Source organism: Lolium perenne, chromosome 6 (genome assembly GCF_019359855.2).
Source record: "Lolium perenne isolate Kyuss_39 chromosome 6, Kyuss_2.0, whole genome shotgun sequence".
Taxonomy (NCBI): Eukaryota; Viridiplantae; Streptophyta; class Magnoliopsida; order Poales; family Poaceae; genus Lolium; species Lolium perenne.
This window is the reverse complement of record NC_067249.2, coordinates 194,585,801-194,606,716: the sequence shown is the minus strand read 5'-3', so window position 1 is coordinate 194,606,716 and position 20,916 is coordinate 194,585,801. Positions and strand designations below refer to the sequence as shown.

The following is a 20,916-nucleotide window of genomic DNA, read 5'->3' as shown; positions in this document are numbered from 1 at the left end:
AATGAAGACTTCTATCTTTGCTTGTTATTTGATGTTGTCTTTTTTATTTTTCAGTTGATATTTGATAACTATACTCCATCTTCTGCTCCTTCCAATGTTTCGCCTTCTTCTTCCCGCGCGAGGAAAGCTTTTGGTGATACCGCTCCTGTCGACGATACCTTGTCGCAAGAACTGGATGAACTTCGGCAACAACTTCAGTATGCGAAGAAGCAAACACTTGTGATGATGGAGCAATTTCGTAAGTCATCTGAAGCCGAAAAAATTGCTCTTCAACAAGCTCGCGAGGCCGTAGCTGCTAAGGAAATTGCTGCTTCCGAGGCTGAAAAGGCGACTATTCGAGAAAATTTCATGCTCGAATTAATGAATGAAGCCAGTGCAGATATGTCGGGTATGCCCGTTTCATCCGCCGATATCCTTTATCTCGCATACTATTGTTTCTTTGAAGGTTTCCGCTTTTTGTTTTGATAGGTGCCTTTACCGATGCTGCCGCCGAGGAAGAAAGGGTGAATGCTAGGACAACCCTCCTTGTTAATCTCTCCTTGGACCATGGTTCTTTGTTTTGGGCTACCCCGGAAAGGACCCGCCAAATTGTCGATTTCAAGATCGCGCCTCTCAAACTCGCGATTTCCTCGACTTCGTACCAAGACCTTGTCCATGGTTTACAACTCCATGTTTCCTCGCAACGTCCAACCAAAAACTCTTCCTGAATTGATGGAAAGGTTCAAGGATGCTCGCAGATTCATGATTTTGTCAAAGCTCAACTAGTAGCTGGCGCCGCATTTGCTCTTATCATGCTCCAAATCTGCCACTCGAAGCTTGACCTTACCTGTGTTGTCGAGAAGGTTCACCAAAAAGTAAAACGGCGGAGAGTTGGTGTTGACAGGATTAACACGAAGGTTACGCCTATAGCCGAAGAAATGATTGAGGACCTACTTCGGATGGATGCCGACTTTTGCCGATGGCCATTATGCCGATTTTCTTGGTGCTGCTCCCGAGGAAAACAGGGTTACTCTTGATGACATATTGAATCAAGACTAGTTAGTTTCTTCTTGTAGATATTTCTTCTTTTGTAATCCATGACTATATTGTAAAGCAATCATTATATTTCTCTCGTTTGTTTAGCCCCGAGTGTTTCGGTGACTCTTTACTATATTTGTATACTTGCGAGGTTTTGAACCAGGGCATTTATATATTTAAGGCGAATATGAGCCCCCTAAGCTTTTTATTGAGCACTATTTTGTATTTTTGTTGACTCACGAGGTATTTGAATACCAAGGCAAGTTTTTCCTTTTGTCGATGAACTATATTGAAATTCGTCTGAGCGAAGACTTTGGTCATGTCGATAAAGAAGAAAAGTTATATTGTCACTATCTTTATTATATTGCAGCACCGCGAGCCCGCCTCATTAAAAACCTTCTCCGGCCCCACTCGGTGCCCCGAAAAAGGAAAAGAGTGCGTCTGAAAACTCGCGGGCGTTTCAAGTACATTGAAGCTTTACAAAGACTATATTTTGACTCTAGGCGTAAAACGCCTAAGTTGCGCCACGGTCCAGGGGTTTGGCTCCTCCACCCCTGTCTTCTTGTCCTTTATTCTGTATGCTCCTCCTCCAATTACTTCCGTGACAATGTAAGGGCCAAGCCATGGTGACTCGAGTTTTTCATGACTTTTTTGCGTGAGCCGAAGAACTAGGTCTCCCACCTGAAAAGATCTTGGCCGCAAACGTCGATCGTGGTAATTCTTCAAGTCCTGTTGATATTTGGTTACCCGAGATAATACTTCATCTCGAGCTTCATCAAGTGCGTCGACGTCGTCTTCTAGCACTCTTCTCGACGTTTCTTCATCATATTCAGCGACACGTGGAGAGTTGTGCTCTATCTCGATTGGTAGTACTGCCTCTGCTCCATGAACCAGAAAACGGAGTTTCGCGTTGCTTGTGTTTGGTGTTGTTCGGATGCTCCACAACACGCTTGGTAGTTCTTCCGGCCAGGTATGTCGAGCTTTTTCCAAAGGGTCCTAACAAGCGCTTCTTGATACCATTGCAGATGATGCCATTGGCTTTCTCGACTTGCCCATTGGTTTGAGGATGTGCAACTCGACGCAAAGTTCAGCTTAATACCCACCTCTTCGCAATAATCTTTGAATTCATGGGATGTGAAGTTGCTGCCGTTGTCCGTGACGATGTCGTGGGGCACTCCAAATCTGAAGACGAGGCCTTTTACAAATTTTATCGCGGATGCTCCATCTCGGTGAATTTATCGGCTTCGCTTCTATCCACTTTGTAAACTTATCGACGCCTACTAGCATGTACTCCTTTCCTCCCGGCCAGGATTTGTGTAACTTACCCACCATATCAAGTCCCCATTGAGCAAAGGGCCAAGACAATGGTATTGGTGCTAGCTCTTGCTGGAGAGTGAGGTTTTGCGGCGAACCTTTGACATGCGTCGCAAGTTCTTACTATGTCCTTGGCGTCCACGATTGCTGTCACCCAGAAGACTCCTGCCCGAAAAACCTGGGCTGCGATAGCTCGACTACTTGCGTGGTGGCCACATATTCCTTCGTGTACATCCTTCAGGATTATTCTTCCTTCTTCGGGTGTAACGCACCTTTGCAAAACGCCTGAAATACTTCGCTTATACAATTCTCCCTTGACCACCGTAAAAGCTTTGGAGCGTCGAATTACTCGCCTTGCTTCAACCGGATCATCGGGTATTTCTTTCCTCATGATGTATGATATGTACGGCTGCATCCACGGTATCTGTATCACCATGACCAAGTCCCGATCCTCTTCTTCGTCCTCTTGCTTTTCCTTGGCAGCTCCCGAGGGTTTCTTCTCCTTCTTTTTGACTTTGTTGGCTTAGTGGATCTCTCTCGTTATCTCTTCCCGTAATACACTGGCGGGACCGGAAGGCACCGTGACCCGATGTTTGCAAGAACGTCGGCTTCGTCGTTGCTCAACCTCGCTAATATGATTTACTTCGCATCCATCGAATAACTTCTCAAGCTCGTTGTACACCTCCTTGTATGCCATCATGCTATCATTGATTGCATCACATTGGTTCATAACTTGCTGAGCCACCAACCGTGAGTCGCCAAAGATTTTTAATCGAGTTGCTCCGCAGTGCTTTTGCCATCTTCATCCCGTGTATGAGAGCCTCATATTCTCGCTTCATTGTTAGATGCGTTAAGGAACGTCATCCGGAGGATGTACTTCAATTTGTCGCCTTCAGGTGATATGAGTACTACTCTGCGCCAGCCTCCTTTCTAGTCTCTTGGACCCATCAAAGTTCATGGTCCAAGTTCTCGATAAATCTGGAGGTCTGTATTTTGCAACTCCATCCATTCTCGCGATGAAGTCCGGCGTATTTGCGACTTTATTGCTTTTCTTTTTCATACGTGATGTCCCGAGGGGAAAGTTCTATTCCCCAAAGGGAGACACGACCCGTAGCTTCCGGGTTATTCAGTATATTTGATAAGGGAGCTTCATTGACCACTATGATCGGGTGTGCCGAAAAATAGTGGCGCAATTTTCGTGCCGTCGTGAACACTCCATATGCTAGTTTTTGGTACTGAGGGTACCTTTGTTTTGAAGGTGACAAGACTTCGCTCACGAAGTATACCGGCCGCTGCACTCCATGGATTTTCCCTTCTTCTTCTCTTTCGACAACTAATACCGTGCTAACCACTTGGGGCGTGGCTGCAATATATAGCAGGAGAGGTTCCTTTTCCTTTGGAGCCACCAGGATTGGTGGTGTCGAGATTTTTCGCTTCAGATCCTCGAAAGCTCTGTCGGCCTCTTCGTTCCACTGGAATTTATCTCCTTGTTTTATCAGCGCATAAAATGGTAACGCTTTTTCTCCTAACCTCGGCGACGAACCTGCTCAAAGTCGCGACTCGCCCAGCTTAGTCGTCGTATTTCTTTCAACTTTGTTGGCTTTCTCATTGTTACTATGGCTTGTATTTTGTCGGGATTTGCTTCAATCCCTCTTGCCGAAACTAGAAACCCCAGAAGTTCTCCTGCTGGGACGCCAAAAGAACACTTCGTCGGGTTCAGTTTGAGGCAGAATTTGTCGAGGTTGTCAAAAGTTTCTTTGAGATCCTCGATCAATGTTGTCCCCTTTTTTGATGTTATGACGACATCATCGATGTATACTTGCACGTTTTTCCCGATCTGTGTTGCTAAACACTTCTGCATCATCCTCTGATATGTTGCTCCCGCATTTTTTAGACCAAAGGGCATTGTCTTGTAGCAAAACACGCCGTAAGGTGTAATAAACGCTGTCTTGGCTTCATCATCTTCTTTTAATCTGATCTGGTTATAACCAGAGTATGCATCCAAGAAGGAAAGACGTTCGCAACCTGCCGTGGAGTCGATAATTTGATCGATCCTTGGGAGGGGAAAGTGATCCTTAGGACAATGTTTATTGAGACACGTAAAGTCGACGCACATGCGAAGGACTGTCGTGTTTTTCTTCGGCACCATCACCGGGTTAGCTACCCATGTGGCTTCGTAGATATTTCTCTCAGATAAAACCAGCTTCTTCGAGTCGATTTATTTCTGAAAGCATGGCTTTGCGGTTTGGTTCCGAAAAACGCCGCAAAGGTTGTCTGATTGGTTTCGCTGTTGGATCCAAATTTAGGTGGTGCTCGGCAAGTTCCCTGGGTACTCCTGGCATGTCAGCTGGACACCATGCAAAGATTTTCCTATGCGATATCCATATCGTTTGCGATAGATGTCGTCTTTTTTGGATCTGTCGGGTGAATCTGCACCTCCTTAGAATTTTTCTCTGTGTTGAAAGTTGATTCTTTATTTGCCCTTCCAGCGTCCGGCAAGACGTCGTAATCAGTCATGCTTTTTGACGCCAAGTACTCGGCTTGCATCCCGAAAGTTTCTGCCAACCTGTGAAAATCCTTGTCGCACTTATCGGCTAAGGCAAAGCTTCCCTTGACTGTGATTGGTCCTCTTGGTCCGGGCAACCTCCACAACAGGTATGTATAGTGTGGTACTGCCATAAATCTAGCATATGCTGGTCGTCCCAACAGAGCGTGGTATTGTGATGGAAAATCCACGACTTCAAATTCGAGCTTCTCGATTCTATAATTTTCTCGGGTCCCAAATTGAACATCGAGATTGATTTTTCCCAATGGATAACTTGGTTTCTCTGGTGTGATGCCGTGGAATCTTGTGTCTGTTGGTTTCAAATTTGCTAAGGATATGTTCATCTTCCTCAATGTATCTGCATACATGAGGTTCAAGCTGCTGCCGCCGTCTATGAACACTCGAGAGACATCAAATCCTGCGATAATCGCCGCGTAATAAGTGCCGATCGCCCTGGTCGAGGAACTTGCTGCGGATGATCTCCTATCGTCAAGCCGATATCTTGTCCCCACCAAATAAGGTACTCAACTGATGGTGGAGGCATTTTCTCTGCCATAAACACTGTCGTGAGATTACTTTTGAGCTCTATTGGACGGCCTTCCCTTCGAATCATCAACACCGCTCCGTTGGAGTTAGGATCAACATAGGGTGGTGGTGCAGGTGCTGCCGCTATTCTTAGCCGGTGTCGATTGTCCTCTCGTAATCGCGGGAGGTGGCGGTAGATGAACCTCGCTCCTAGGCTCCCGAGGGTTTCTCTCGTGCTGCTCGAGCGTGAGCATTTTCTCGCGTATCCGAACATTGCCTGAAAATTTCGACAGTCTTTCTGCAGTGCCCCGACCGTCTTTTCCCGTTGTCGTCGAGGAAGAAGTGCATCCGGCACGGTCCGTTCAGCATTTCCTCGGGGGACACGAAAGGTCTTGGAAACCTCGGCCCACTATTTTGCCTCGTTGCGTGAATCATCCCTATTATCACCTCGCTGTTCACCGCTTCTCTCGGTAATCATCTCTCGTTGCCTCCTGTATTTGTCCGAAAACCTGCCGAAATTTGTCCCGGGGCGTCGTAGTTCTGGTACGTCCGAGGAAATCTTCGCCTCGGTTGATAGTTTCGACCACGGTCCTCCTCTCGGCGACCCGTGTCGTTTGTTGTGGACAGCGTCTTCTCCATCTGCCCATTTATTTGCTATCTCCATCAACGCGGATACCGTCCTTGGATTGGTCCTTCCCAAATCCTCGACAAAGTCTCCACGCCCGACTCTCGCGACAAACGCATCTATTGCTCTCTCGTCGATATGTTTTCTGCCGAGTTTTTGATGATATTCCACCTCCGGATGTACTTTCTCATTGGCTCATCTCGGCTTTTGTCGACACGCTCTCAACTCCTCTAACGATGCGGGTTTTTTGCACGTGGATCTGAAGTTCTGACGAACACGTCCTCGAAACTTTCCCAGCTGTCGATGGATCCCGGAGCGAGTTTCTTTATCCATGATCGTGCGGCACCACTCAGTGCACCTGGATGCTTTGCATGGCTGTTGCCCTAGTTCCTCCTGTCGGCTTCACCGTCTCCAGATAGTCGACTAGCCAATCCTCTGGATCTTGAAGGCCGTCGAATTTCTTGAAATTATCGGGTAACTTGAATCCCGAGGGGACTCGCGTTTTTCGGACTCTCCTCGTGAAGCATGGTAAGCCGCACATATCTTCGTCGTTAAGTTCGGGGATTGCCGATGATCCCTTCGCTTTGCCGCGCTCTCGTCGACTCTTGCTTGTGCCGCCGTGTCTCTTGCTCCACTTGGCCCTTCAAAGCTGCCGCTGTTGCCGCTGCGGGTCGCGGACTGTTTTGCCTTGCCACTCCTTCGGGAGGCGTTGATATAAACGCTGTCCCCATAGCTCCAACTCCTGCTACCGCCATATTGTACAAGGTGTTTCCCTTGGGTCACCCGGAGGTGGTTTAGATGCAAGGATAAAAGCATGTGTCGCCATATACCCAGCCTCTCGGTGTCTTAGGGATGATGTTTCCTCTTGTATCTATCGACATAAAGGACATGTCGAGGTTTTGAACCAAGTGTTCTCTTTCTCGCCTCGGGTATGTGTTGCAGCCTTGATCTTGCCTCTGTTCCGCGCCTCCCGATGGCTATCACCCGTAGTTCTAGATTGTCGACTTAAATCTGCCCTTCTCCCGCTGGATGCGTAAGCTGCCTCCTTTCTCCCGTTCAACTCAGCCGTCTGTTTTTCCAATTCCCGGGCAGCTCGTGCGAGCCTATATTGATATGCTTGCAATTCTTCCGGTGTGGCTGTGGTAGCCATTGGTTCTGTGCCGTTCATAGCTCTCGCAGCTCGTCCCACGCTGCTTGTGAAAGTTGAACTCTATCTCGCGGCTCGGCCCGACGTATTTGTTGCCCAAGCCTTGTCGCAGATTGGAGGGATCGACGTATGGATTTCCCAAACTGTCGAAAGCCTCAGATGTCTCCTCTTGACCTTCAATGGCGTAAATTTGATGATACCTTGTACTCAGATCTATGTTGGGTTTGGTGACATCATCGTTGAGATTGATGAAGACCTTGCCCACTGTGAGAGATTTGTCGATGAAGTCATGACTGTCGACATCGCTTGAGCCATCGCTTATATACGAGTCCGCAGATGACTCAAACGATATGTCGTTGAAGATCTTGGCGAGTTTCTCTCTTGCTCTGATACTGACGTAGCGTGTCGCCGAGGTTTCTTCTTCTCCTGACTCGTTTGACGATGCATAGCTTGAAAAATCGGAATCGGCCACTGATGATCCCGACGAAATCGGATTCTCGACACGATACGATCCTTCCTTCTCGACGCGAAAGTGGAACCTTCCGAACGTCATCTCCATGGGCTCCGCCAGATACGCATATGCATCCAAACGGGAGGGTGGGTGAGGAACAAAATCGACAAGACCAGTAGCGATCTGTTTACCTCGATCCATTGTGTTGCTTGCGGTTGACGATGTCGAAGATCTTGAGCGTGCCATCGAGATCAGCTCCTTACGCCTCTAATTCCCACAGACGGCGCCAATTGACAAGGGATTAACTTGTCAATGCCTATAGATTGTAGGCTAGGGTTTAGTTAGAAGTAGAGGGTAAGTAGATCTCGAAGGTTTCAGCCGAAAAGTACTCGACGATTGTGAAAACTAGGGTTTGCAGACAATGATTCGGTTGATTCTTTGTCCCTCGACTCCCCCTTATATATGAGGTGAAGCCGAGGGATTCGTGCTATACAAGTTTACAGAGTCCGGGACGGTTTCTAACTCATCCCGCCAGATTACAAACAACACTTCCTATTACAACTCTATCTTTCCTTAGTAAATCTTGGGCTCCCGAATCTTCTTATTCTTCGGGTATTGGGCCTCCAGTAAACCCCGGGTACCATCTTCGGCAGGCCCATTTGGGATGCCTATGTCATCAGGAGACTCCGCCGCTTCCACCTAAGCAAAAGAGGAAGCGGTCCGCGGCACCTCCTACAGCTCCGAACAGATCATCAACTCCAATGAGGGCACAGACTCCAGAGTTGTTACCACATGAGCAGACTGAAGAGCAAAAGGCGTTTCTTGCGCCGAAGAAGATGTTTATTCCACCGCAGACAGTGAAGCACTTTGCCGAGACAAGAATGAAGAGACCTGAGCTGAGAGCTGATTATGACCGCTCTCTTGGACAGTCCTCTAGAGCGAGCAAAGAAGCAAAAAAAGTCGCCCAGCTTGGACAGCAGGACATTCAGGCCGCACCCCACTTCATCGTGGAGCCATATCATGATCCAGAGACGGCATCGATGATCGAACGGGCGGCTAGAGCTCAGGGAGCATCAGTTGAGTACGAAGATTACTATCCAACGGCTCAAGTGGTAAACAAGTATAGATACGGATCTGATCTCGTCAAACCTGGCGAGCTCGCGCGTCTAGGGACTCAGATGCGAAGGTTGCATGACTGGTACCTGAAAGCCTGTCGAAGATGTGAAAGCTACATCACGGTGTATCTTAGAGATGAGCATTACTTCCGGGGGGAAGACGAGATAAACCTTGAGTTAGAAGAACTGTTTCAGTTATTCAATCAAGACGCCCTCGAAAAAGCTGTCATCGCTTGCTACCGCTCGTAAGTGATTTATTTGTGTAATTAAGTTTGTAGCTCATTCATTTGCACTAACAATTATCCTCATTATATTCTTTGTGTACGCTATACATTTAATTATGCAGAATGAAGAAGCTGGAATACAAAAGAGGCAAGCTCCTACCGCTGGGGTTCATAGACCCAAACACAGTTCATGAAGTTACGGTTCGACGGTACCCCAAGGACACAGAGGACAACATCGTAATGTTTTTAGAGAAGCAAGCAGACAAAGAGGATATATTCTTTCCCTACAACTTCAAGTGAGTGTTATATATAACATACATTATGCTTGTGCACCTTCCACTTTATTCTCGTAATCATTGAGCTATGCTTGTGCAGTTTCCACTTTATTCTCCTAATCATTGATCTTCACCTTGGAGTCGTAAACGTCATGGACTCGAAACGTAAAGAATATGCGGAATGGGCGGACATGGCTGCCATCCTCCAGAGGTAGTTTCAATCAATTTCGTATTGGCATCTTCATCTGCTCTAATTCGAAGATATCATCAACTAATCAATTACTCATTATTTTTTGCCGGGCAGGGCTTGGAAACGGTTCATCAATACTGTTTCGGGTGAATGGAAACCGGAGCTTACATTTAGAGATTACCCTGTAAGTAGTACTATATATATAGCTATGTCCGTGAAACTTTATATATGATATTTACTTTCAATACGATGCTTGATTATTAGTTTGATCGAACTATTTTTTCGTAAAGTGTATGAGGCAGGAACAAGGGAATAACTTATGTGGATACTACGTCTGCACCTTCATGCGTGACATGTCCTGTCCCAAGGGTGGGGATGCCCAAATACACCACACTCGTGTACGATAACAAATTTTCACAATTAATCTTAATTAGTACCATCTATTGTATTGAGTTCCATTCATATATTGATCTCCTTTTTTAAATATAGATGACACGCCTGCGGGACACTCTCATAACAGCGGATCAAATAAAAGCAATTCAAGAGGAAATCGCGGGATTCTTTATTACCGAGGTCCTTACCCCAGGTGGAGAGCACTATCGGAAGATCGTGACGGCGGAGGATATTCGTTCAGGAGATGTTGTATTGTAAATATGCATGCATTACGTGTACTGTGTTGACTATGTCGTGTACTGTTGACGATGTCTATATATATTCATGACGATTTTTTGTGGTTTCTTGAATGATATATATATGCATTGCTGAAACTCTGCCGCGGCAGAGAAACGCTGGTACAGCCTAAATCTGTGCCGCGGCAGAGAAATAGCAATTCTCTGCAGCGGCAGAGAAACCTAGGCCCGGTTCGTACCACGAACCGGGACCAAAGCCCTTCCACCGCGAGCTCCCTGGCCGCACCACGTGTCGAGGCCTTTAGGCCCGGTTTATCTTTGAACCGGGACTAAAGGGTACCCCCTTTAGTCCCGCCTAGTTGGTCCCGGTTCGGGAACCGGGTCTAAAGGCCCAAATGGACCGGGCCTATTGCCCCGTTTTCCACTAGTGATGACTGTTATGTTAATGTGAGGCTCTTTAATTTTTCCTACCTCCGAAGAAGTTGCATGTTTCGTAGTATACAGTATGGACCCGTGCACGTACTTGATGAGGACATTCCTACTACACTACTACCTCCGTCATTGCAAGATGAAGACGTTCCTGCTGTAAAGCTCAAGTCCAATGAAGTCACGATTGGACCAATGACAAAAGCTCATGCGAAGCTAGTTAAACAATAGGTGAACTTGTTCCTAAGTGATACTTTGATCGATGAAAACTTTATATTGCCTAAGTCCTATTACTTATGTATGATCAGGTATGAAGAAGGAGCAAGCATCGCACGAGGAGGAGAGGAGCAGCTGGACAAGAAGCTGGACGTGAAGCTGGACATGGAGCTGGCCATGAAGCTGGACAAGAAGACATCCCATGAAAGCGCGAGGGAGGAGAGGGAGGCATGCGCGAGGGGAGAAGAAGAAGTCCAGACCGGTGCCAGGCCCGGTCAGACCGGCCGCCACGCCGGCGCGCCCGCTCTCAGGCCAGACCGGCCCAGCCCGACGCCGATCGGATCCACAGCTGGTGCCAACCGGGCACTATCCAGTATGCCCGGAACCGTAGCCCGGTCACCACCCGGCGCCAGGCCCGGTTTCAACCGGCCTGACCCGGTCCCAGGCCCGGTCGACCGGCTCCTGAGCCGGCCGTGTTCGAGTCTGTCTCGACCAGATCCCGATCTGGGTCGGTTATTCTTATATTTTCTCGAACCCTGGTCATCCTGAACCCCTATATAAGTTCTCAGGACGCCCCCAAATTAGTTTTAGACCACGTTTAAGATAAATCATAATTCATAGTTGATTGCTTTGACCCTCTATTGAATCCCTACACCATATTGCCTTGATTTGGTGTAAACTCTGAAACTCTTGTGTGATCTTCTGTTCCATTGGTAATTAGACGGTTGCAACTTACCGCTTCGTGGTCGACGGCTACGTGCGCAAGTGTGTGGAGTTGCGAATATCTTACAGGGTTGAGAGTTGTTGCATTGGCGACAGGGACCAATCAAGAGATCTCGTTGCGTCATACAAGTTATCATCCACTTCGTCATCAAGTTATCTCCATTGTGTTCATCCCGTGATCATCATCATCACCGTTGCTTATTGAGAAGATCGGGAAACCCCTTATCAGTACTTGTGTATATTTATTTGAATCTAATATGATAGATTTGACTTCGAGGTTGTACGATATCGTAATATTCTTTCATCGTCGTAGTACGCAATATTTTTTCGTCGTTGTAGTACAACATTGCAATATTTTTCCGCCGTCGTACGAGATCGCAATATTTTTTCTAGTACGACATCGCAATATTTTTCCTTCGTCCTGCATATTTTTTCCAACGTCGTGCATATTCAAAATAAATTCATACCGTTGGTTACAGTCGGCACGCATAGCACTTCCCCTGACGACGCATGTACCATGGCATGACTCTATATGAGCCTATATAGGTACTAACCCGTGCACTAACAAGATAGTTATAGCTCTCAGCTGTCCATATCTTCTTGAGAGCATCCAACGGTAGCTAGACTTTTTTTTTTGAGGTTTAAATAGTTCATTCAATCAACATAAACAGGTTCATTGTTACAATCATAGTTTAGAGCTCTACTAATCTGGTCTGGGAACATGTTGTTCCACACAGTACCCGATCCTATTCTTCTAACATATTCATCACAAGCATGTGCAGCATTGTTTTGCTGTCTCTTTACAAACACGCATTCCCATCCAGGGAGATCAGAACTACAATGAAAGAAATCCGAGAAGATACTCCTCAGCCTTGACCTGGAATCATTCTTCTGTTGGATAGCTTTCACCAGCGTCATACAATCAGACTCAAAAATGATAGGTTGTCTTGTCCAGTTTTTCGCCAAACGGCATCCCTCCAGTAGTGCCAATGCTTCAGCTTCTTCAGCATTTGAACAACTAGGGAGAATGGAGCCACTCGCCATAATAGTATGTCCCATATGATCACGGATAACTACTCCAGTAGATCCATTTTCAGTTTCCTGCATAAAAGAACCGTCAACATTTACCTTGATCCATCCTTGCGGTGGATGTTGCCAGTAGTATTTCGTGTCATCTTTCTTTTCTTCATTCTTCATCTCGGCCATTGCTTTCTTTCCTTTTTTATCTGTGTTGCCTGCTTCTTCAATGGCTGCATCTTTAGAATTCCAAGTATTGGCATAAGAAATGAGGAATTTGACAGAGTTCTCAATGGTAGATTTCCCTTTTTTGTGGTAGATGTCGTTTCTTAATTCCCATGCTCTCCAAAGTACCATAAGTATGGCCTGGTGCATTCTCTTATTCGTATTGTCTAGTAGGACCAGTAGCCAATCTTTTCCTGTTCTGCTAAACTTCTTTTCACTCGGAAGTTGCCAATAGTCTCTCATTTTGTGTCTCAGAGCTTTCGCCTTTGTGCATTCAACAGTTGCATGGAAACTGTCTTCGATTCCGTTTCCACAGATGGGGCACGTGTTTTGGGTCTCCAGTGTTCTTCTCCATTTGTTTAACGGGTAGTACCTTCATGTGGCCTCACTTAATATTCCAATATATATAGGCAACAATGCTTGTTCTCGTGTCATGTTCCAGCTGGCTGCTTGTTGGTTGCCTTGATGCCACGTCTTTCATGTGCACCTGTATTTTCATGACCGACATAAAAAAAATGAATGTTAACTTTGTGGTCTCATCCCGATCAAAGTAATTCTTACATCATATATCTATATTAAGTGGGTTGCATGCTCACATACATAACATATCTAGTGCTCCCTCCGTTCACAAATACTTCACGTTGTAGGTTTTGTCGAAGTCAAACTTCGTCAAGTTTGATCAAATGTTTACGAAAAAATATTAACATCTACAATATAAAATCTTTTATATTAATCATCATGAGGTATATTTGTATACACTATGTATTTTCTATTATAAATAGTAATGTTTTTCTTATGTTTCTAATCAAACTTGGAAAATTTTGTTGACTAAACCTAAAAAACAGATGGAGTATGTAATATCCCAGGATTTGGGGTTACAAAAATAGAGGAAACTGATGTGTGCATTGCATTCATGCATAGAAAATCCGGGGAATTTTCGCGCTTTAAAATAAAATAGTCACAGTAACTGAAGATTCACTTGACCTTGGTGGAATTGAAGTAGCTCATCAAGTCAAGCGCTATAAACCTCAATGTGACCTTTGCCAAAACCTTGTTTTGGGTAGAGATGATTTGATCTAAGGGGTTAGATCAAATGGAACTTAAAACTAACACAATAACATATTAATCAAGGATCAATTGCTTGATCTTATAAAAGATCATAATAAGGTAATCCTTGCCATAACATATGAACATGTACTCAACTATAAATCAAGTAGTAATAAAATGGAGAAACCATTCTTGACTTATCCTTTTCCATGTCTTAAACAAATCCATGTTCCTACCATGAACCTCATGGTAATGATTCCACTTAAATCTTGGAACATGACAAGGAGGTCAACTCTATAAGTATATATCCTTTTCTATTCCAAATTATTATAGATCAAACCTAGAGAGGTGAGAGTTCTATATTATTTATTAGAGAAGCAATAACAAACTTGAGCTAAACATGGGATATACATCCATGTATTCAAATCATCATCTTTAAGAGAAACCCTAGGATATTATTCAAGACAATCCCTAGAGAGAGAACCCATTTATGTTAAACATAGATATTGATGATCACATCATTCTCTATGGAGCCTAATCTCAGGTTAGTATTAAAGTCTTTCCCAAATGAGAGAGACCATTCATCCCAATCTTAGTTTTACCTATTCAAGAATCAAGGACAACCTTGAACTAAAGGAAAAGTAGATAAGACCATTTAATCTTAGAATGGTGAGATGAACTAGTATAAAATGGAATAAACCAAAGCCATGAATTGATAAAGAAAGGAGGAGATAGATACTAGGAGTACACCACAAACCCTAGAATAACTATTCCTATATGAGAGAGCTCAAGCTATAGTATTACACTCAAGTTAGTTGAGCCAACACTTGAATTGTGAGAGAGATCTATTCATAGAATCAGGTGATTATATCATCATACCTGGAGAAGAACCTTAAGTAATTATCTCAGGCATTCTCCTGGGATATAAACTGTTGAGGTAACCATAGTCATGTATACCCAGATAGTATAATAGAAGTACTATACTCTATATGATCAAGACAATACTTGATCTTAGAAGTGAGAAACCTATGCCATGAGAGATACCATAGGAAGCCAAACCTTTGATCAATATAAATTGAGTAATGATCATAAACCCTAAGAACTTGAGGTAGAGATATTAAGAACAAGTTGATCATGTATATTTCATAACCATACTATGGAGAAATAGAAGAATAAGCCATAAGTTCAATCCTATATAATAAGTAGATATCATTCACCACATGAAATTATAGGGAGATCACTAGTAAGCAACCCTAGACTTATATCTCAATCCTAAACGTGTGAATCACTTGTTGATCATAAGTAGAATCCTACCACATCTACATTCCACTTATTCCTTAATTAAAGAACCTAAGAAAACCTTAGAGTCAAACTCTATACTTTATATGGTGAGAAAACTAGGAAGGGAGTGGTGTTTTGGAACATGGGAGCATATGCTCCCTCTATTTTGAAATGCATCTTATACATATTTTGAATTTCAAAAAAATTGAAACAAAAAATTCGCATGTAAATTTTCTCGTGCTACACGCTTACAAAGTTGTTTCATAAAAAATCGACTTATCATGTGACGTGTGTAAAAAGACAAAACTCAGTGCTAAAAATAATACTTTTCACAAGATAAGTTTTCTCTTTTTTATATAGACCACAAAAAATATTGATTTTTCGTGAAACTTGACGAACAAACATATATTATGAAGATGTACATGTAAAAAAATTTGTTAAATTTTTTCGACATTTCAAAATATGATTTTTTGGTAGAGGGTGCATACGCACCCGGGAGCCGAATTGAATTTCCGGAGAAAACTATTCATCCATATAACCAAAGTTAACTATAAAAAGAAACATAACTACTTTAGTTACTTTGATGATAGTTAAGGATAATAATAGAAGTCTATTGGTAGAAGGTAAAACCAATTCTTAGATCCTTAGTAACTAAAGGAGCACATGAAATATTAAGCAAGTAACCATTTTATCATGCATTGGGGAGAGTAAACCTAGCCAATGCAATATGGTGTTGATACGTCCATTTTGCATCACTATTTTATATCGTAATTTATTGTTATTCATTGATATATTTCATATTTAGAGATGATACTTATGTTATTTCATCTATTTTGCATGTTTCATGATTATTGGAGAATCGCGCACCGGAGTCAGGATTCTGCTGGAAAAAGCACCGCCAGAATGCAATATTTCGGAAGATCAGCAATTGACGGAAATTACACGGAAAATCTTATTTTTCCAGAAGACGGAGAGAGCCAAAAGGAGGAGCCGAGGAGGGCCGCCATGGCCCCCCATAGGCCGGTGCGGGCCCTGCCCTGGCCGCGCCGCCTAGTGGGGAGGGGGCCCACAGCCCCCTCTGGCCTCCTCTCCTTCGCGTACTTCTTCGTCCCGAAAACCTAAGCTCTGGGGAATAATCGCGAAGAGACACAGCCGCCTCTACGGGGCGGAAAACACCAGAGAGAAAAGAGCTCTCTGGCAGGCTGAAATCTGCCGGGGAAATTCCCTCCCGGAGGGGGAAATCGACGGCATCGTCACCGTCATCGAGCTGGACATCATTGGGATCATCATCACCATCATCTCCATCATCATCACCGCCATCTCCACCGCTGCACCTCGTCACCGCTGTAACATCTAGGGTTGAATCTGGATTGTTTGGTAGGGGAAACTCTCCCGGTATTGATTGCTTCTTGTTATTGATGCTATTGAGTGAAACCATTGAACCAAGGTTTATGTTCAGATTGTTATTCATCATCATATCACCTCTGATCATGTTCCATATGATGTCTCGTGAGTAGTTCGTTTAGTTCTTGAGGACATGGGTGAAGTCTAAATGTTAGTAGTGAATTATGTTGGGTAATATTCAATGTTATGATATTTAAGTTGTGGTGTTATTCTTCTAGTGGTGTCATGTGAACGTCGACTACATGATACTTCACCTTTATGGGCCTAGGGGAATACATCTTGTATTCGTTTGCTAATCGCGGGGTTGCCGGAGTGACAGAAACCTGAACCCCCGTTGGTATATCGATGCAGGAGGGATAGCAGGATCTCAGAGTTTAAGGTTGTGGTTAGATTTATCTTAATTACTTTCTTGTAGTTGCGGATGCTTGCAAGGGGTATAATCACAAGTATGTATTAGTCCTAGGAAGGGCGGTGCATTAGCATAGGTTCACCCACACAACACTTATCAAAACAATGAAGATTAATCAGCTATATGAAGCGAAAGCACTAGACTAAATTCCCGTGTGTCCTCAAGAACGTTTGGTCATTATAAGTAAACATACCGGCTTGTCCTTTGTGCTAAAAAGGATTGGGCCACTCGCTGCAATTATTACTCTCGCATTTTACTTACTTTTACTTTATTCATCTGCTATATTAAAACCCCCTGAATACTTGTTTGTGAGCATTTACAGTGAATCCTTCATCGAAACTGCTTGTCAACACCTTCTGCTCCTCGTTGGGTTCGACACTCTTATTTATCGAAAGTACTACGATACACTCCCTATACTTGTGGGTCATCAAGACTATTTTCTGGCGCCGTTGCCGGGGAGTGAAGCGCTATTGGTAAGTGGAATTGGTAAGAGAAACCTTTACTGTGCGTGCTGATTTTATTTCTACCTGCTGCTATAATTCATTATGGAGGGGTCTTCTCTTGAATTCCTCTTTGGAAAATCTACTACTACTACAAAGGTAGTGGATGAGGCGCCAGGTGAGAAAGAGGTTCCATACAAAATACCTATGAAAATTATTGAACGTGTTGTGGATAACCGCTATGAAGGGGATGGAACTGTCCATCCTGGTGATCATTTACTGTTTTTACATGAATTATGTGGGTTATTCAAATGTGCAGGTATTACTATGGATGAAGTTAGAAAGAAACTATTCTCTATATCGCTGTCTGGTAAAGCAGCGCATTGGTATAAATTGCTGAAGAATAGGGATTCTCTTGATTGGGAGGACATCGTGCCTTTATTTTATTCTAAATTCTATCCTCCAAGTGAAATTCACAAAGATCGGAACCGCATATATAATTTCTGGCCTCATGATGGAGAGAGTGTATTGCCCAAGCATGGGGGAGATTGAAGTCTTTAATGCTCAAATGCCCCATTCATGAGCTTCCTGGTAATATTATCATTGATAATTTCTATGCAAGACTTTCTTTTCAAGATAAGACCTTGCTGGATACTTCTTGTTCTGGATCATTTACACGCAACAAAGAAGAGTTTAAAAGGGACCTTCTTGATCGGATCCAGGAGAATACTGAAGGATGGGAGAACGACAAAGATAGAGAGTCAGATATAAACTATGATTATAAATGCATTGAAGGTTTTATGGATACTGAAAAATTTCGTAATATGAGTGCTACTTATGGTCTTGATTCTCAAGTCGTTGCAAATTTTTATAAAGCTTTTGCCTCTCACTTTGAATTGCCTAGGAAGAATTTTGATAAGTATCATGAACCGTATAAAGATAAAACCGATCCATCTATAAATAAATGTGCTATAATTGAAACTGCTGATCATATTCTTCCTGAATCTTATATTGAAAAAACTCCTTTCCCTGCTAAAATGAAGGAGTACTCTGTTATAACTAGTGCGGTTAATAAAAGTGCAAAGAAACCTATAGAACCTGAGGAACAAATAAAGGTTGAACCTGCTATTGCAATAGTTAAAGATCTTGTGACTGAAAATGTAGAAGATGGTCATATTATTTTCTGCGAAGATGCTTCTAATATTGTTTCGCATCCTAATAAGTCTAGGAAAGCCAGTGTTCCTATGCTCTCTGTTAGAATTGGTGATCATTGTTATTATGGTTTATGCGACATTGGTGCAAGTATTAGCGCCATTCCTTATGAGCTTTATACGGAGATCATGCATGAAATTGGTTCTTGTGAACTTGAAGATATTGATGTGGTTATTCGGCTAGCTAATAGAGAAACTATCTCTCCTATTGGTATTGTTCGAGATGTGGAAGTTCTATGTGGTAAGATTAAATATCATGCTGACTTTTTGGTACTTGGTTCTGCTGCTAGTAAGTCTTGTCCTATTATTTTTGGTAGACCTTTCCTAAATACTTGTGGAGCTGTTATAGATTGCAAGAAGGAAAAAATAGTGACTAAATTTGCTGGTGAATCTTATGAGTTTAATTTATCTAAATTTGCCAAAACTCCTTATAAAGCTGATTTGCCTAATAATGATTTTAGAGTTGAACAGTGTGCGTCTATTGCTCTTGCTCCTAATAATCCTTTGCATCAACATTTGGAGGATAGTGAGAGTGAAGTCTTTAGGGAAGAAAGGAATGAGCTTGATGAAATTTTCCTTCGTCAACCTATTCTTAAACATGACTTGCCGGTTGAAGATTTAGGTACAACACCACCACCAAAGGAAGATCCTGTTTTTGATTTAAAACCGTTGCCTGATAATCTTAAGTATGCTCATATTGATGATAAGAAAATATATCTTGTTATTATTAGTTCTAAGCTTTCAGATTTTGAGGAAGAAAGGTTATTGGAAATATTGAAGTAACACCGAGGAGCTATTGGCTACACTCTTGATAACTTGAAGGGGATTTCTCCCTCTATTTGCCAACATGCTATCAATATGGAAGATGATGCAAAGCCTGTTGTTGAACATCAGCGTCGTCTAATTCCGAAGATGAGGGATGTGGTAAGGAATGAGGTATTAAAACTTCTTGAAGCCGGTATTATATATCCTATTGCTGATAGTAGATGGGTTAGTCCTGTGCATTGTGTTCCTAAGAAAGGAGGAATGACTGTTGTGCCTAATGATAATGATGAGCTCATCCCTCAAAGAGTAGTTGTAGAGTATAGAATGTGCATTGATTATCGAAAAGTTAATAAAGTTACTAAGAAAGATCATTACCCTTTACCCTTTATTGATCAAATGTTAGAAAGGTTGTCTAAAAATACTCATTTTTGCTTTCTTGATGGTTATTCTGGGTTTTCACAAATTGCTGTTAAAACTAAAGATCAAGAGAAAACCACTTTCACTTGTCCCTATGGAACTTATGCTTATATACGTATGCCTTTTGATTTATGTAATGCTCCTGCTACTTTTCAAAGATGCATGTCTACTATTTTTCATGGCTTTTGTGAGAATATTGTAGAGGTATTCATGGATGATTTTTCTATCTATGGGAATTCTTTTGATAATTGCTTGCGAAACCTTGATAAAGTATTGCAGAGATGTGAAGAAACTAACCTTGTTCTTAATTTGGAGAAGTGCCATTTATGGTTAATGAAGGAATTGTATTAGGACATAAAATTTCCGAGAGAGGTATTGAAGTTGATAGAGCTAAAGTTGAAGCAATTGAGAAGATGCCCTATCCTAGGGATGTTAAAGGTATTCGTAGTGTTCTTGGTCATGCTGGGTTTTATAGGAGATTTATTAAAGATTTCTCCAAGATTTCAAAGCCTCTTACTAATCTTCTTCAAAAAGATGTACCTTTTGTTTTTGATGATGATTGTAAGGAAGCTTTTGAAACTCTAAAGAAAGCCTTAACAACTGCTACTGTAGTTGAACCTCCTAATTGGAATTTACCTTTTGAAATTATGTGTGATGCTAGTGATTTTGCTGTAGGTGCTGTTCTTGGACAGCGAGTAGATAAAAAGTTAAATGTTATTCATTATGCTAGCAAAACTCTTGATGCTGCTCAAAGAAATTATGCTAGAACTGAAAAAGAATTATTAGCTGTAGTTTTTGCTTGTGACAAATTTAGATCTTATATTGTTGATTCAAAAGTTACGATTCATACTGATCATGCTGCAATTAGATACCTTATGGAAAAGAAAGATGCTAAGCCAAGACTTATTAGATGGGTGCTTCTTTTGCAAGAATTTGATTTACATATTATAGATAGGAAAGGTGCTGATAATCCTGTTGCTGATAATTTGTCTAGATTGGAAAATATTGCTTATGATCCTGTTCCTGTTAATGATAGTTTTCCGAATGAACAATTGGCTGTAATAAAGGTGAGCTCGCGAGATAGTCCTTGGTACGCTGATTATGCTAACTTTATTGTATCCAAGTACTTGCCTCCAACCTTTTCAGCTCAGCAAAGGAGGAAATTCTTTTATGACTTGAGGCATTATTTTTGGGATGAACCACACTTATATAAAGAAGGAGTAGATGGTATTCTGTGAAGATTTGTTCCCGGATATGAACAACAAGAGATATTGAGTA

The 20,916-nt window shown here is 42.7% G+C and overlaps 1 protein-coding gene across 1 annotated transcript; it reads right to left on the bottom strand.

Annotated features, from left to right (window-relative positions):
* Positions 1-12,076: 12,076 nt before the first annotated feature.
* LOC139832590 (uncharacterized) lies at positions 12,077-12,814 on the bottom strand. The gene has a single exon (XM_071822378.1). The coding sequence runs from the start codon at positions 12,812-12,814 to the stop codon at positions 12,077-12,079; it is 738 nt and encodes a 245-aa protein (XP_071678479.1).
* Between the last annotated feature and the right edge of the window lie 8,102 nt (positions 12,815-20,916).

What these genes read in the sequence shown, in the direction of transcription:
- LOC139832590 (XM_071822378.1), bottom strand. Translation starts at nt 12,814, where the DNA reads ATGCACCAGGCCATACTTATGGTACTTTGGAGAGCATGGGAATTAAGA.